Genomic DNA, 16,860 nt, shown 5'->3' on the forward strand with positions numbered 1-16,860 from the left:
TCCAGCATATCTCCACAACTCACTCTGTAATTCTGAAACTACTTCTTCCTATCAACACTGTTTCTCTTCCTATTGCTTTTCTCTCCACTGACAATGTTGTATCTTAGCAAAACATTTAGCAGATACAGAAACAATCCAGGAAGACCTCTGACAGCAGCAGTTTCTGTCCCTCAACACCCACACAAATAGGAGTCTTTTCCCAAGGCTGAGGACTGTCTCCTCTAGAGTGACTGTTGCCCTGTGGGCCCTGAGTCCCATTGCCTGGACATTTTGCTGATGGCAGTAGGACAAGCTACAGTTGCTTCTACCCCCTTGCCAAACCATTCCCATGCCCTGAAGGATCATGGAGAAAGGAAGGTCTGTGGCTTCATTGATGCCCTGTTTTTGCCAGCTCCAATGTGTTTGGCACCGAAGACATGGCGTATGCAGTGCAGAGCAAAGAAAAGCACAAAACTGTGCTGCACACTTCAGTGAGCTTTACAGCTTCAGTAGATGGGACAATAAAATCCACTACTGGGCCTATTACAGAGACACTGACACCTGCTGCCATAATGCAGGACTAAGCCACCTTTGCCCACACACAGCAGTGGTTCAACCACTAAGGAACACCAAATCCAGTCTCAACCAAACAGCTTTGGTCCTGTCCATAGCAAAACTGTCCAGCAAGTAAAATCTTGATCATAGCCCCAAAACAGCTAGGGACATAACAAGAGACTATTTTGCTCTGCCACTCTGGACTCTGGAATGATGTGGTTTTTTATGTGGGTCACAACCTTTTCCTAGATTACATTCTTCGGCACAAGATTTAATGTTATTTTTGGAGCCATATCAATACAAGAAGTTATCAGTGGTTTTATGATAGTGGCAATTTTGTTCAAACCTTACTATTTTTGTTATTATTTCACACCAGTGATTAATCTAGGTGGGAGAAAGGGAAATGGTATACTCTTCCTCTCACAATTAGAGGATCAGTGATGGTGAAAACTGTTATTATGGTGTATCCATGGACACCTGTTCAAGCTGAGCACTCTTTTGAAGCAGAAAATACTCTTATTGTTATTTCCTAAGCTGGCTTTTAAGGCAAAATACGCAATTATGATCTTAAATTAATTTAAGTTAGAAGGGTTTAAAATAATAACTATATCCGACTTATTTTGTTCTACCCTTTGCATGACAAAAAAATAGCCAAACACATTCCTGCCACAATAAACACTCAATACGCAGATTTAAACCCAGGAACTAATTTCCATTAAAAAATGATAAATCCTTATGAACAGGTTTCTTAATTGAATTACTTAAGATCTTTTTAGTAGTTTGGTCCAGTATAATTAGAATAAATAAGCACATATATGGTATGTGTCAGGTATATTACATTCTCTAAAATATGAAGAAGCATGATTTCCAAAGCAAATCCTCTGTAAATGATCAGTATACATCAAATATAACTTAAGTACCTTGGTCAAGCTGTTCTTCCACTTGCTTGAATAGACCAATACATCAGATCTGGGGTGTGTAGTTCTTGCTAGAGTGTACAGTGGTTTTTCAACTTTTTGTTTGGAATTGAGAAGGGAGAGAGCTACCTTTGTTGACAAACCGAGTGGATTTGGGTTGTTGGGATTAATGGTCCATGTAGAATAGGCAGAGATTTTTTGATCATTTTGCAGCAGATGCAATGGTTTTCTCTTCATGAGGTAACACCAGGTAAAATTCGTTGTGGTCTTGAGGCTTGGAAATGACAACCTCTGCACTTCTGCATTCATCACAGCCAGTGTTGCTACAGGCTTTGCTTGGCCTGGGCTGCTGATGTGGGTGCTCTCATCACTGTTACTTGGGGCCCTTTTTTCTTGGCTGCTACTGGCAGTCTTGAGAAGAGAACTCTGGCTATTCACTGGAGACAATTCAGAAGGTTTCCTAACTACAAACACCGAAGACGTGAAAGATTTAAGGTCTTCGGATTCTGGTGACTTCTTTAGGGTTTCTGAAACCCCAGTGTCAGATGACTGATGGTCAGGCAGGTCTGAAGTACTGGCCTTGCTGCCTTTTTCATGCTGTGTAACAACATCAGGATCCAAGAGATGATTCTCAAGAGGCTCTGTGGTGCAAACCTGTCTTACCAAAACTGGTTTCTTTTGCTTACTAGTAGGGTCATTAGATCTAACATTCACTGAATGCAATGGTCTAGCATCTGTCATACAAGCAGCTCCACTCTCATCTTTAACACGTTTTTGCTGTTTTTCCATGGCAATATCTAAACTGTTTGCTGGGGAAAGCATTCGTTTACTTGAAGCTGTAACTTCTGGTTGAGGGAAGAGTCCGCTAACTGGCACTTTCTGAATGATATTCGAAGAGCTTGATAAAGGTGAATTTCTGATTCCACTTTCCGGTGGTGAATTTTCAAACTCAAATGAATTTGGCAAAGTCCTCTGATGATCTTTGTGAGATTTTGGCAGCTGAGTTTTGCCTTCAAGCGTTGGCACTGTCATAACATTTGTTTTGCAGACAGACTGATTTCCCTGATCCTGCGTCACTAAAATGTGAGGCAGGGGTGTAACAGTTGCAAAGCCATAGGATGGCATACTACTCTGAATACGGACGGGAACCACAAAAGGAGGAACCTGATGTACCTGACTGCTGCAGTTATTATGAACAATTGGCTTTAGAGGAGGCACAGAGTATGGATTTGACATGTCAGAAAGTTTTGTCTGCACTTCAAAGGAAGATGCATTCTGGTCTACCCCAGCTTGACTCGGACCAGTCTGAGTTGATAAAGTATTTTTTAGCAATTTCGAAGAGTATGGCTGACCTATATGTAATGTTTTAACTTGAAGTTGATACTTTGGAGCAAAACAGTCCCGTTTTTCATCAGGATGACAAGAAAGAGAATTTGTGCTTACATGCTCCCCTTGGGCTGATGTTTTAGTAGACGGTTGGGAAGGCTGATGAGTCAAGGATGGTTGGCCTTGATTATTCAACATGTGATCTAGAGACTGTTGAGCTGAAGACAGGCTAACAGGATTACAATTTTGAATCGCTGAATGAGGCCTGGAGTTGCTCTGTGAATGCTGAGTACTTGAAGGAAACTCCACTGAGGATTTGCCAGAGGTCTGCAGCCTGTGCAATGGCACTGTGGGCACATCTGTGGCATGTGCTGCCTGCAATGAAGTCGATTTCACTTGAGGCTGTTGATTTTCTGGAGCAATATTTAAAGATATTTGTCTTACAAATGGCCCCCTCCTCCTTTCTAGCAGAGGTACATGTCCAGCACCTCCATTTGCAGATGACACTTTTGGAGGGGCTACCTCTACAAGCGGGACAGGTTTTGATGGAGACATGCTTCCACAGTCAAAAGACTTACTCCTGTAGTCCACAACCTCCATTGAGGGCTGCGTGCAGCTGATTTGCTCTGAGGCAGCACGTCTCATTTCCCGGTAATGAGGCCCAGGCACTGCCAGTGCATGTGAGCCAGCAGGAATCATGAGGAATTCTGATGACTTACTAACAGGCTCTGCTTTGGAAGGGTTCTCAGCCTTTAAAGTTTCATCTTTATCGAGTGAAGTTGAGAAACTAGAGGCATGAGACAAGCTACTCTCCCGACTTAGGCTTCTGGAAAGTGTGGAGTCAACACTTGATTCAGCAGATGAATGTTCTATTTCAGCCAACCGAATCCTCTTCTTCTTTGGTGGAAGCTTTTCTGTTGGCAATTTTGACAGTGTTTCACTGCGTTGTGGCCAGTTAAACCTTTCTGTCTTTTCTGGGTCGCTGCATTGGTTTTCTTGCTCTCTGTCTGGTTCTTCTGTGACCAGTATTTCAGGAACCTGGATGTTATGCTGGCGAACGAGTCTTGATGGCTGAAGTGGCACACTTCTCTCATTAGAAACTAATTGGCTTCCCTGAACTTCCGCTCTAGGTGGTTCTGATGACAAGGGTTGGTGACGCTGGGGAGTGCTCAGATGAGAGTGTCTGTCTTCTTGGATTACAACTGTGTTCAAAGAACGGTGCTTTGCAGCTTTGTTGGGCTCTTGAGAAGAAACTGGTGATACTCTTTCAAATGACTCTGATTTCTCAAATGAGCTATTTCTGCTCAGTGAGTTTGTGTGCTGTATTACTGAAATGCCAGTCCCTTGTCTTTTCAACTCCACCTTTTCTTGCACAGCTGAACTTGCCTGCTTTTCAATGAGTGGAGCTATCTTTGGCTCAGTAGTTTGATCTGCACCACGAGCCACAAGCTGAATTTGGGAATTCTGAAGCAGAAGTTTGCTTGGTTGTTGTGGTCCTACCACGGTTGTGGCACTGTGTTTTGACAGACTGGAAGAATTTGCTGGCTTGCTTTGGCCCTCTGTGTTCTTTGATGATGTGCTTGTATCATTTTGCTGTGGGTCGTCATCATCACCAACACTTTTCATTTTCCTTCTTTTCCTTATCTGGGTTGTCTGCTCCCAGACACCAGTTGAAGTTGTGACTCTGTAGTGTAGAATTTGAGGCTGTGTACTGTTTGGAGCAGTTTTGTGCTCAGGCTCTCGGATTGCTGCTTTAGTTTTAGGTCCATGCAACTCTGAACAATAAAATTTCTTGTGGTTTTCAAAATTTTCCAGTTTTCTATATCTGTTCCTGCAGGTTTCACATTCAAACATTGTTCCTCGCACCTGAGGGGACTTCTTTGTTTTTTCTAAATTTGATCCCTGTGCCAGGGATTTGCTCCTTTGCAATAAGGATTCATTTGATAAATTACACCCCAGATAACTCTCTTCTACAGATCGCACTGGTCCAAGACCTTGGCTTTCACCAGTAGAAGAATCTTCTATTGCTGCCTGTCTAACCAGGGTCCGAGGATGTCCACCTTGGTTCAGTGGCGTAGCAGGTCCCGACACAAAAACATCATCGTATAAAGAGCCAATTTTATCATCAAATGACTGGCTTCCTCGAAGAGGATGAGAGGGAGGTATAACATTAGGAGGTACTGCTGAATAACTGGTGGTAGGCATGGAATTACTTCGTGTTATAGGTAAACAGTCAAGGGATGGTACAGAAAGAAGAAAAACTTGCTTGGATTTATCAGTGGGTGTGAAAGGAGACTTTGGTATATCAGAGCTTGAGCTAGTTCTTCTTCCCATGGGCTTTAAATCAAACTGGAAAGAATCCTTAAATATGTAGGATTTTGGTGAATCTATGCTTCCTCTTCTCGAAAGAGATGTTCTTCTTGGTTTCACACTATCCAACTGTTTGTCATCCACAACAGCTTCATTGTCAGAAATTAACTTTGAGATACGCTCCTCAAGAGTTTTTGTTGCTAAGGGAGGTCGCATTTGGCCAGAGAGAATCAGATTTTTTTCGGCACAAACAGTTTGTACCACTGATGCTACCACACCACTTGCTCGTGGCACACCTGGCAGATTTTTATTTGGATCTTTCTCAGAGGTCAACAACCCCCTTACAAAAGGAGCTGGAGGGCTCATTGTTTGATCGGCACTTTCAGAACGAGAGAAATAACCGGAATCAGTACTACCTAAACTTCTAGGGCTCAAAAGACATTTTCCTTGCTGATCTTGAGAACCATCAGTTGCCTGTTGTCTCTGGAGTTGAGCATGCACTGGTCCTCCTGTAGATCCTGGCTGTTCCTCTAACAGGCCTGCTTCTACTTTCTGATGCTGCTTTATGTCATTCTCCTTGAATGGGGCTGTATGTGTTAAATTTGATTGAGGAGTTGTGACTTTAGAATCTCCTTTTCTCTGTGATGCAGCAAGCTCAGGTGCTGGCTCTGTCACTTTTGGGCTATCGGCCCTCAATGGAGAAACATTTACAGGATGAACTACCACTTTTGGTAAAGCTGCCCTTACTTGAGGTTCTGCATCATGTAATGTAGAGTCACCTGGTATACAGTCTGGGTTGCTTAATGGAATAGGGCTTCCTTTCTGCAGTGTTTCTGCACTCGAAATGACTTTCACTAATTGTGCAGGTTCCAGTTCTTGATCATCTTGTCTTTCATCCGCAGTGCCTTCATCTTCACTTTCACCGCTTTCTTCCACATCTGAATGAATGCTAAGTGCTTTGTCCGAGTCATGAGATAAGAAGAGACCACCTGAATCTGGTTGTGGGACAAGTCCAAGTTTGATAGCATGTGCATGAGATTTTTTGTGCTTGTAGAGATTGCTTTTGGTTTTAAATGAAAACCCACACGTCACACAAGGATACGGTCGCTCTCCAGTATGGGATCGGATGTGCTTTTGGAGAACACTGGGCTTGGCACAGGCCCGATTGCAATACTCACAGACGTACTTCCCTAGCTTTTTAGGCTTCTGGTCTTTCAAGAGGTTACATATTTGTTCTACACCATGGTTTACAACTGATGCTATCTGGGCTGAATTATACACGGGACCTATAGATAAGTGTGTTGAACTTGATGTGTTAATTGACAATGGTGAAGACGAACTAGCTACTAGCGGGTTTTGAGAAAAAACCTGAGTTACAGTGGAAGATGAGGTGTGAACGACAGATGAAGTTACTGCTATGCTGTAGATCTGCTGGAGCTTGGGGTTTTCTTGACTCTGCTGTTGCACCAGCGACCTAGTTAAACTTGGACACATAACAACCTGGTGATTTTGCTGACTGGTTTTAGTAATAAGGTCTTGTGAATGAGAAACTGATTGGCCTTGTGCTTGTCCAGTCTTGGCTGTTGTTGCTACATGCACACTGTTCAACGTACACGTGTAATAGGGAGGTCCAGCTGCAAACTCCTGCTGTGACAAAGCAGACTGATTCTGGACGCTTATTGTATTGGACGTGAGACTAGAAGAGGTGCTTACAGTTTTATTTGGTCTCAGTTTCTCTATCTGCATCCCATGAGGGGGGCACTCTTGTGCTAAGGTGTTCAGTTCAGGCTCCATAGCTTTTAGTAAGACATCGAATGCAGTACGCGTACATGGGGATGACGTACTGCAGTCAACAAAGTTAATACATTCATTACTGTCAGTCTTTGTATTACTTGATGATGAGTTTGAGGGAGGCTTCCTTTCTGCTGAGTTCAGTTGGTTTGCATCAGTATCCCCTGCTGCCTGTTTACACAAATCTAAGGACTGATGCGTCAGTGAAAGCTTTGTCTGCATTGATGTCTCAGATTTGGCTGTTTCAACACTTATCTCACCACTAAGTGCTCCCCCATTTTGTTTGGTACATTGATTTCCATTTTGCACGGGCAGGTGATCCTGTGCCTTGGCATGTTCGGAGGCATCCGGAAGAGCTTTGAGCGGTGAAGGGTCTACATTTTGCTTAACCTTGGCTTCAGCAGGGCTTCTCAAAGGCGATTTTGGTATTTTTTTAAGATGGTTTTCAGACACAATCTTTTTTCTTTTCACACCCTTAATTGTATCTTGGGTTCCTCTAGTACCAGCATCGGTGATTTCTGTTAAAACACAAAGAGAATAAAAAAGAATATTCAAACTGGATAATGCAGTATAGTTTTTATTTATACCATTTTACCATCTCTAAGTTTCAACAGTAAGCCCTGGGGCAACAGGACTGTCTGTCTCTCCAGACTCCAAATACTTTCAGTTAACAGTAAATGTATTTTAGAGAAGCTCCTACTTTGTTTTCATCTAAAATGAGCAATGCTTTCTAACTGAAGCTCAAAGACATCACAAAAGTAATTCACTATAGGAAAAGCTTCAAAGGAAATGTAAGAAAAGGAAGGCTACTGAAGGAATATTTTAGCAGCTCCTTTTCAGACAAGTAAAAGAAGCCTCTCTCTTGCACTGCTTTAAGGATTCAAATCAATATAGGGGGAAAATGAAGAACCTAGACACATATGTCATGTTTGTCATTTTTTCCATCTATATGTTCCCATAGTCAAGGAATGAACACAACTTCCCCATGGTTATATTTGTAAGTAGATTTATCATGGAAATGGCACAACCACCCACACCATCTGTCAAATAGTGTATTTCAAAGCTCCAATTACTGAATTTCAATAGCATTTCAGATGAGCAACTACTGTGGATGAATAAAATCAGTCACACTTAAATGACTTCCTATTTGTGCACCATGAAACAAAATAAACTAAATTTGAATTATTTCATTACTAGCTACACTTGTTGCTGATTTTAAGCAGATACGCACGCAGAGTTTCAGGGGGGGCAGGGAATAGCAAATGAATTGGAGCATTATTCAGCAGAATAATTTTATAGGAAGCACTTGTATTTGTAGACAGTCCAATTCTCTCTACAACGAAAATCACAAATAGACTGAATTTCAGTGTTGATACACAGAAGCCTTTTTTTTTAGTGGATACCCAAGTTACACACCTTTGTCTACCTCACATGTATGATAATCTGTCAGCTAATTATTTTTTTTTTACTTTTATCCTAACATAGACACAGTCACAGCCACTGCCTCCACTAGCATCACTGGTAGGACAGAGAAAGCTAAATATTAAATGGATGTAAATTAATTTTTTTCAGGCTTTAACAACTCCATCATCATGCTGTTAGCAAAACCCCTACTCGTCTGACTGCCAATATTAAAAGCAAAGGAGGAATCCAACATGACTGGAGGGCTGATGCCTCTGGGGAGGCTCAGACACACATATTTTGGGAAGCAGCATCGAGTAACCCCTTGCACTTTTTCCTGCATGAGAACTCAGGAACGGAGGTTTATGTGCACTTCTAGGTAAAGAACAGCCCTACAACAACATATAAAGGGACGAAATTCTCACATCAACTTCACATGGAGGCAAGTGGAGGAATCTCAGACTTTCCAGTACCCATCAACCCTATGGCCCCTTGGACTGGCACAAGGACTGTCCTGCAGAAACACCAGCTGGGGTACATACTGTAGTGGGAGGAAAGCCAATCCATTGTGTGCATCTGACAAGAAATACGGTAGCTGATGAATTCCTGAGCGAAATTCCTGCTCTGTGTAGAGGAAATCCAGGCAATGCCTAAAGCTTTTCTAGCAGAAGAGAATGCGAAGTGACCAGTATGGGAAAAAAAGTAAAGATATTATGTTTTCTCCATGCCAGAGCACAACCCAGCTGGGATGTGTGGTAATGCCAGACACTTGGAATTTCAAAACCTAATTTCTGCCTTGATGCCAATTAAATTATACACATATAATCAGTTAGGGTGAATGGATATTCAGATTACCCTGAAAACTGAAAGATTAAAGACTACATATCACACAATGTGCTGGTTTTGGCTGGGGCAGAGTTAACTTTCTTTACCGTGGCTAGAATGGGAATTACAGAGATTTGGCTGCTGGCTGGGCTGAAACCACAGCACACATAATTCATTGCAAATGTGGAAGCTCTGCAGAACCTGACCCATTCCTCTCTCAGCCCTACTAGAGAAAGCTTACCTATGAAGAGTAAGAGTCTGTTTTGCCACATTCAGCAGTCCCATGAAAGAGATGCTTGAATCCCTTGCCAGAACTATTGGCTCCAAATCCTAGTTCTAGTAACTTTGCGCTCCTCTTGGGCATCCAGAAAGAAATTTCTGCAGTAATTGTTCACTTAACTTTTAAACTTTGGATTTATTGCTGTATCATCAAAACCTATTCCTATCAGGCTGTATTTAATATATTCAAAGCCAAGCAGCCTTCCATTACTTCCCATTGGTTCACAATTTAATAGTGACTTACAGTAATAAGTTATCATTCATATTATTAAGGGTGAATTCTTTACAATTCATAGTTGACTGCAACTGTTTTTACTTCAATAACAAGAAAAACCAGTTTTACACGAATCAAAGAGAAAATAACAAGGTAATTATATAAAAGTGTGCTTTTAGCCATGGTTTGGTGATCTCTCTGAAAGGTGGCCACGTTAATTGCACATAAGTGATTTGGTTCCTTTTATGCACACATTGTAGCTTTTGTGCTGTCACAATCACGCCTCCACACCGATCATACTGTCGATGTTTGTACCGGAGCACTAAGGGAAGAGCTGGGCAGATTACATCGCTAGGAAAGTAAGAGCACCATGAAAATGCAAACATCCAAGCAAATGTACACAAAAAAAGTTGTTTCATGCTGCAGCAATTGAGCAATCAAATGATGTGGTGCTTCCTGAAATATCGGAATATTCTAAGCTACTGTTTCTGGGTTTCAACCACACAAGAGTCAAAGAACAAGAATATTCAACCTGCACAATGTACCAGTGAACTGCAAACCAACACAGCTGAAAGATAAAATGTGGCTTACAAAAGCCTTAAAGGAAGTAAAAATGTATCTCTAATCTATCAATCAAGCAATTCAAAAGATTAATTCACTTTGAATAACAAAATCAGAATTTTCCATAATCTCTTCAATGCTTGACTTTTAAAAATTATGTTCAACACATGCCAAAGTATAAAAATTGTTTGGGAAGTTGAAAAGAAAAGAAAAAAGAATAAACAAAGGCAAGTTATGCATTGCATTACATACAGAAGAAGTATTTTTTTTCAGTCTTTACTATAATTGTGCTGCTTCCATACAAATAAAATTCCAGTCTGAAGAAATCATGAGAACTAATTTCTTATTTGTATTTCTGCCTCTACATGTTTTCTGATCCCAGGGATGGAGTCAGAGAATTGCTTCAGTGTATCTGTCTATAAAATCCTGTAAATGTACTTACTTGACAATGACTTAACATGGCTTAAAACATTTTTAAGTCCTGTGTTCTACCCTACTCCTGGATAATTTAGAAATCTTTATTATTACTCTTAATGGAAATATTCACCTTATTATGTTTGCTAACAACCAAATTTCTAGTGTATCTAGAGAAAAAAAAAGAACTACCAACAACTTTGCTTCACTTATTTTTAGCTTGTAATTTTTTTTTTGTATAAGTCTTTGCTTCGTATTCCAGTTTATGTTGAAGATATTCTACGGCACGTTTCTTCATCGACAGCTACATGATTGCACAAAGGTCAACTGTATTAGTACTTCCAGAGGAATCAACAAAACTGGCAGAAAGCATCAGTCCCCAAATACTAAAGACTCCTCTGCCTTGCAACTTTCAGGAGTGTGATGACTTGCCAGGGCCATCCGTGTACCCACATCCACGAACTAACACTGAACAAAAAGAATATAAAAACATCCTCATGTGGGAGAAAAGTATGAATTTGATCTGTTTTTCTTTCTCTCCCTGCCATACCATGTGGTCTGCTTACCCCCTCCATAGTCACCCAGCTATTCTCATCATTCAGTGGTAATTCCCCTTTTCCTCTGATGATGAAGTGGTATTTTTGAGAATTGCTGTCACCTCAATCAGATGTCAAAAAAGAATCTTTCTCATAAGCTGTATTACATGAAATAGGATTAAGTTACCCAGTCCAGGAGAAGAGGGGACAATGCCACTGGGCTCAGTACCTGACTTTTCACATTCCAGGGACACCAGAGCATCTCTTCTGTGCTTTGCCTGGTTGGCTTTGTTCTGCCTGCTCTCAAGATTCTCCACTTAATTCCTTTACCTCAGCATGAATTCTGCACTCAAAACATGACAAGAAGAAGCTGATGTTTCTAAACATGATTATGTTCACCTACAATTTCTCTGATGCACTTCGCTCTATGCACAGGAAATAGAACAAAAGAACAGGTGTGACGGTGCAGATAGCAGTCTGCAGAGTAACTCATACAGCAAGTAAGGGAAGTTAGAAGTGATCTGATTTTTTCTTCCAAAGCATTTACTGGTGAACCACACAGTGTCTTGACAAAATGATCTCAATGATTTTGTTTAAGTAACTCCCAGAACTGCCTGTCTCAAAGCCTACATGTTATTATAACACCCACTCTCTTTCTCTTCCTTCTAATAGAGCTACAGGCTTGAACTTAAAGAAAAGAGAAGAGGGAAGGGCACCACTCCCTTCTCCCTCAGGGCCATCCTGTGAACATGGAGCAAGCAACCATCATCTATCCCTGCAGTCCAATGAGCACCATAATTTTCATCTCATGCACTCACTTCATGTTGCAGAATTTAAAAAATCACTGTTGGCTCTCATATGAAGACCAGACTTTCAAATCCAAGTACCTGATCTTTAGCTCCTATCTGTAATCTGTAATTGTAATGTGTACTTTGGCTCTCAGGGCACTGCAAGTAAGATAAAGTCTCTTCTGAAAGTCTTCAACTACTCATTGATGTCTTAAATGAATGGCTAAGAGGTTACTCTGACACCCAACAAAGCTAGTGATCCAAAGATGGAAGAATTCCCAAAAGAGAGAGACAGTTACTAAGGATCTCGTTCTGATTGAAGCTAAGCTTTACATACTCCTTAATTTTGATTTCACCAAAACTATCAAAAGCACTCATGAATCACCTTGCTGGATCTGTTTCCATGAATAAATAAAGAACATGATTATGAAATAAAGAAGTAAGTCTTGCTGGTAAGTATAAGGCCACCAGAACTCACATTAAATGCAGCAAGGAATAACTAAATGTTAAATTTTTTTAATAAATTACCTTTTTAGCTTCATACTGCTTCCTACAAGCTAAGTACAGCCATAAATATTTTTCCCTAAAATTACATTTTTTTCCAAACAACAAAACCTTGATTACATAATCAACCTATACAACTATTAAAATGTTCACAGCCAATAAGTTAACACAGAGATTTGAACATGATTAACACAAGTGCCATGCTTAATTTTAAGTACAAATAGAATAGCATTTTAAAGCAAATCACCAACAATTTTAACAGTCTTATTTCAGGTGCCTAATTTCAGATGTCATTAAGTGGCCAGAGAGTGGTTGCTCCCTGTCTCAGAGGTCAGGAGGCAAGTGACAGAACTTGGGGCACTCCAAGTCAGCAGTGATACTTGAAAACCCCTGTAAGCAGGATTAATGCATGTTTATGTACTTTTATTACTGAGAACACCAGTCCAAACATACCTAGAGCAGACCCTTAAAAACACCAGATTTGTACGTAAAGCACATTTTAACATGGATTTGTTGAAAAGAAAAGTAGGGAGGAGCTTTGACATTCAAAGGCTAAAGCAGTATGACAGGGATTGGATCAAGTGTTCATCTGTGCCAATGTCTGTAGTTTTGTTCATACCAGCAAACAGCAGATGATTCCACAGGGCATGGATACAGTGAGTATGGCTTCAGGATATCACAGTGTCTGTAACCATGTGATTATTTTTCTTGGTGTTTATAACAGACAATGTTGATATGTGACCTATCAAAGGTATTGTACTGGCTGTCAGGCAGAGGTTGCCCAATCCTCTTTCAAGGGTCATTTCACACCAGATTTTTGTACTGGAATGATTATTTTATCAGCATATCTTCTCATTCTTAACCAAAATACCAAATATCCTACTAACAAAAGCTCCAGAAAACTGTGTTAATATGCAGTACCTGCACCCATTTGAGTAGTGCCACTAACTTGGATGACAGCACACATTTTTGTAAAGTCAAATTGCATTTTAATGCCCCCTACCATCACATTCTGGCAAGCCCATAAAATCAGCGTTTCTCAAGTTCATATACTAAAAGTAATTGTAGAGAAAAATATACATTGATCTATACATACCAAGAAATCACATCCAGTACCTCTGCCACTGAGTGAATTTTCCAAACTGAAAACTGGTATTTCATACCATCACAAAACAATTCGGGTGAGAAGGGACCTCATAAAATCGCTAGTACAGCCTCCTGCTCAAATCAGGGCCAGCTATGAGATCAGACCTGAGTCCATAGGGCTTTGGACTGCAAAGTATTGGAAACCTCCAAGGAGAGAGTCTACAGAGCTCCTGTGAGCAACACCTTCCACTCCTTGACTGTCCTCACGGGGAACAAACCAGTCTGCATCACTCTTGTCTTAACTTGTTCCTATTGCCTCTTATCCTCTCACCATTCTCCACTGTGAAGAATCTGACTCCAAAACCACCTTTTCTCAAGCCTGAATGAGCCCTAAGCTTCTTTTCAGAGGGCAAACGCTCCAGCCCTGATGGCTGTGGTGCCTCAACAGAACTCACTCCAGGTTTCTGATGTTCTCCTGCACTGGGGGGAGTGGGGTGCTGCTGGTGTAACTGGAGTATCTAAGAGTGGTCCAAGGATCGCTTAGTAGAGGCAGGTAATTCCTTCCCCTGATCTGTTCATGCTTTCATCCATGCAGCCCAGGATGCTGTGGTCTCCCCTACAGCCAGATGTGATGCTGGTGGGTGCCCAGGACCACATCCCCAGTACCTTTCCACAGAGCTGCTCTTGGCCTGTCAGTCCCCAGCCTGGTGCTTCTCCTGCCTGGGTGCACAGCTTTGCATTTCTACCTGTTGAACTACTCCTCTGGCTGTTCACCTAGCCAGACCTTACTAACCTCACCTGGATACACCAATACTGTTACCTAAACAGTGTCCCCTTGTCCCCAGCTCTAAAATAGAAGCCATTTCATCATTTTATCAGAGCTTGCATCAAATTCCGTTGTTATGAGACTGAAATAGATAAAGCTGAATGTCTGCAAAGTACTTCTGCTTACGTTCATACCCAAGATACTGCTTGCATGCTTCCACAGATCTTCATCTTGTTAAGTCATCACCATCAGAATACACACCAATGATACAGTCTCTCACTACACCAGAAACAGCATCCCTAGGAATCATGCTTTTCTCTTTCCCTTTTTGCTCAATTCCTTTCCCCATTTGCAACTTCCATCGTGAAACAAATCCCACCACAAAATTCTGTTCACATTTCATCTTACTAATGGCAAAACTAACAGGCACTTCAACAAAAACAACACAATATAAGAACATTCTGCTCATACAGAATTTTGGTGTTTTCAACTAACAGACATTTCAAGAAATACCCATATTTATGGTTACCAAAATCAAGCAATTGCTAAGAACTGGCAAATATTATTTAATAATGGTAAAGTCTAAACGACACAATCTACTGTTTCCATGGATTCCACATTTACAGGAGTGAATTGTGAAGGTATGTTACTTATGAATATAACATAAGGAAAGGAAGAAATATTTCTTGCCTTTGAGTAATGTTTCTCTGAAATAATAGGCCTGTCTATACTCCTCCTGTGAGGGAGAGAGATGTTGATGTGAGAGTGAGCAAGGGGCTCCTCAGCTCCCAGGTTTCAGGATGCCCCTCACCAGTGTTTAAGTTGCAAAGTTACACTGAAGCTGGAAGAGAATAATGTTCTGGACCGACTGAAGCTACAGTGAAGAGATACAGATATGATCCAGTTCTTAATTCAAACCATAAAAGGTTCCTCAACAAGAAACAGGAACACACATAACCTCCTAAGAAAAATACAGCACCTGACTGGTTAAAAGGCTCCAGCCACAAAGGTGTCCTCTGGGCTAGTCCTCTCATATGGTGAAATACCATTTCAAGGGCAGAGAGCAGAGTGGATTAGCATTATAAATTGTGCAATAACGTTTTAGCATAAGGAAAGGGAGACACCTTCGCCCCCAGGCACAAGGCTTGGACTTATCAGGAAGCTCTCCCATGATACAGTTTCACCTCAGAAGTGAGAGCCTGCCAACCCTTGTTTGGCCTTGGGACAGGTAAAAGAGTAAATGATAAGCTGCAGTCTGGGGCTGTCTTCCTGGAGCACCTTTTCAAGTCATGGCTACTCACATTAAAATACCTTCTGATGAGGTGTAAAGGACATGATTGCTAACAAGACCAAGAAATACCTTCTTTAGAACAGTTTGGTCTCATTTAGTGCATCTTGCATCTCAAGTGAAGAAAGTAATAACCAACAGATTTTTAACCATAAAATCAGCATGCTTGATGAGAAGACCCTGAAGATCAAACAGCAATAAACATCTGACAACTGAGGTAACACAAGAGCCTCAACTGAGAAATTCCAACATCCATATGCAAACAGGAATCAAATGCAACACTTCAATACATCTGAAAATCTCTGACCAAAGGGAAACAGGATTTCTGTTTTCCTCCAAAAGAATTAATTTCCTGCCCAGCATGACATACATTAAATGAAACATGACATTCGATACTGATCGAGATTTCCCACTATTATGGAGTAAGAAACCAGTAGAGGCTGAACCACTGTGAAGTTTCATAGGACTTGACATTGGAAGACAAAAGAAAAGCAATGCAAAACCAGCAGACACTGACTGCACAGGCTATGGTTAATGTCTAACTACACACACGAAATGGCAACGCATGAACACTTAGCAAAGTCATATACTACAGCATTTTACACATAATGAAAAAAAAAATGTTGCCTTATTAAGTAGCTCTATGGCATTCATGTACTGGCTCTGCATTATAGCCCTTTAACAGCTCTGTATTCCTAATCTACAGAGAACCCTTCATACTAATCTAAGAAAAGTAATCACATCTTAAGTGCTGTTAAGATAAAGCATATTGACTATGAGAAAACAGCAAAACGATGCTATGAGAACTCGCATCACCAGCAATCACAGCCTGAGAAGCTGTTCCTTGCTGGGCACTCCAAAGACAAGCAAAAAGACAGGATGCTTCCCAAAAGGCATATTAATGAGCTCCCAGTCAAAGCCAAAGCAGGAACCAGTTCTATCTAATTATCCATGTAAAAATAAAAGCTGCTTAAATATAGTTAAAGAAAGTACATTGCCAGAAATTAACTAAAATAGTTCAGGGACATCCTGAAATTTTCCTTGAGTGTCAGGCAATGTTGTCAACAGTTTCACAATTAAAGTACCTGTTTGTAACTTAAGGATGTCCAGTTGTTACTGGAAAGTTAGGATTTGGCTAGTAGATCATTAGAACAATTTCCACGTCTAACACTGCTGAAGTATTATGGTGAAACATGAAAACAGAATGATAGACAGGCTCATGACACAGCAGCCAGTTTAAGGGTTTTCAGCAGAGAGCAACTGCTACATGGTCAGATGAGACACTGAATACAAAATATCCAAACATGAGTCTGGGGAGAA

The 16,860-nt window shown here is 40.9% G+C and overlaps 1 protein-coding gene across 1 annotated transcript in view; it reads right to left on the minus strand.

The window, feature by feature from the left end:
• The window catches only part of HIVEP1 (HIVEP zinc finger 1), a 116,950-nt gene that overhangs the window by 24,394 nt on the left and 75,696 nt on the right, over nucleotides 1–16,860 (minus strand). The window contains exon 3 of the mRNA XM_083856712.1: nucleotides 1,455–7,396. Within this exon, the coding sequence (XP_083712838.1) occupies nucleotides 1,455–7,396 (5,942 nt within the window). The remainder of the gene's footprint in view (nucleotides 1–1,454; nucleotides 7,397–16,860) is intronic.

Source organism: Zosterops lateralis (assembly GCF_965231275.1).
Source record: "Zosterops lateralis genome assembly, chromosome: 1".
In the NCBI taxonomy this organism is placed as follows: domain Eukaryota; kingdom Metazoa; phylum Chordata; class Aves; order Passeriformes; family Zosteropidae; genus Zosterops; species Zosterops lateralis.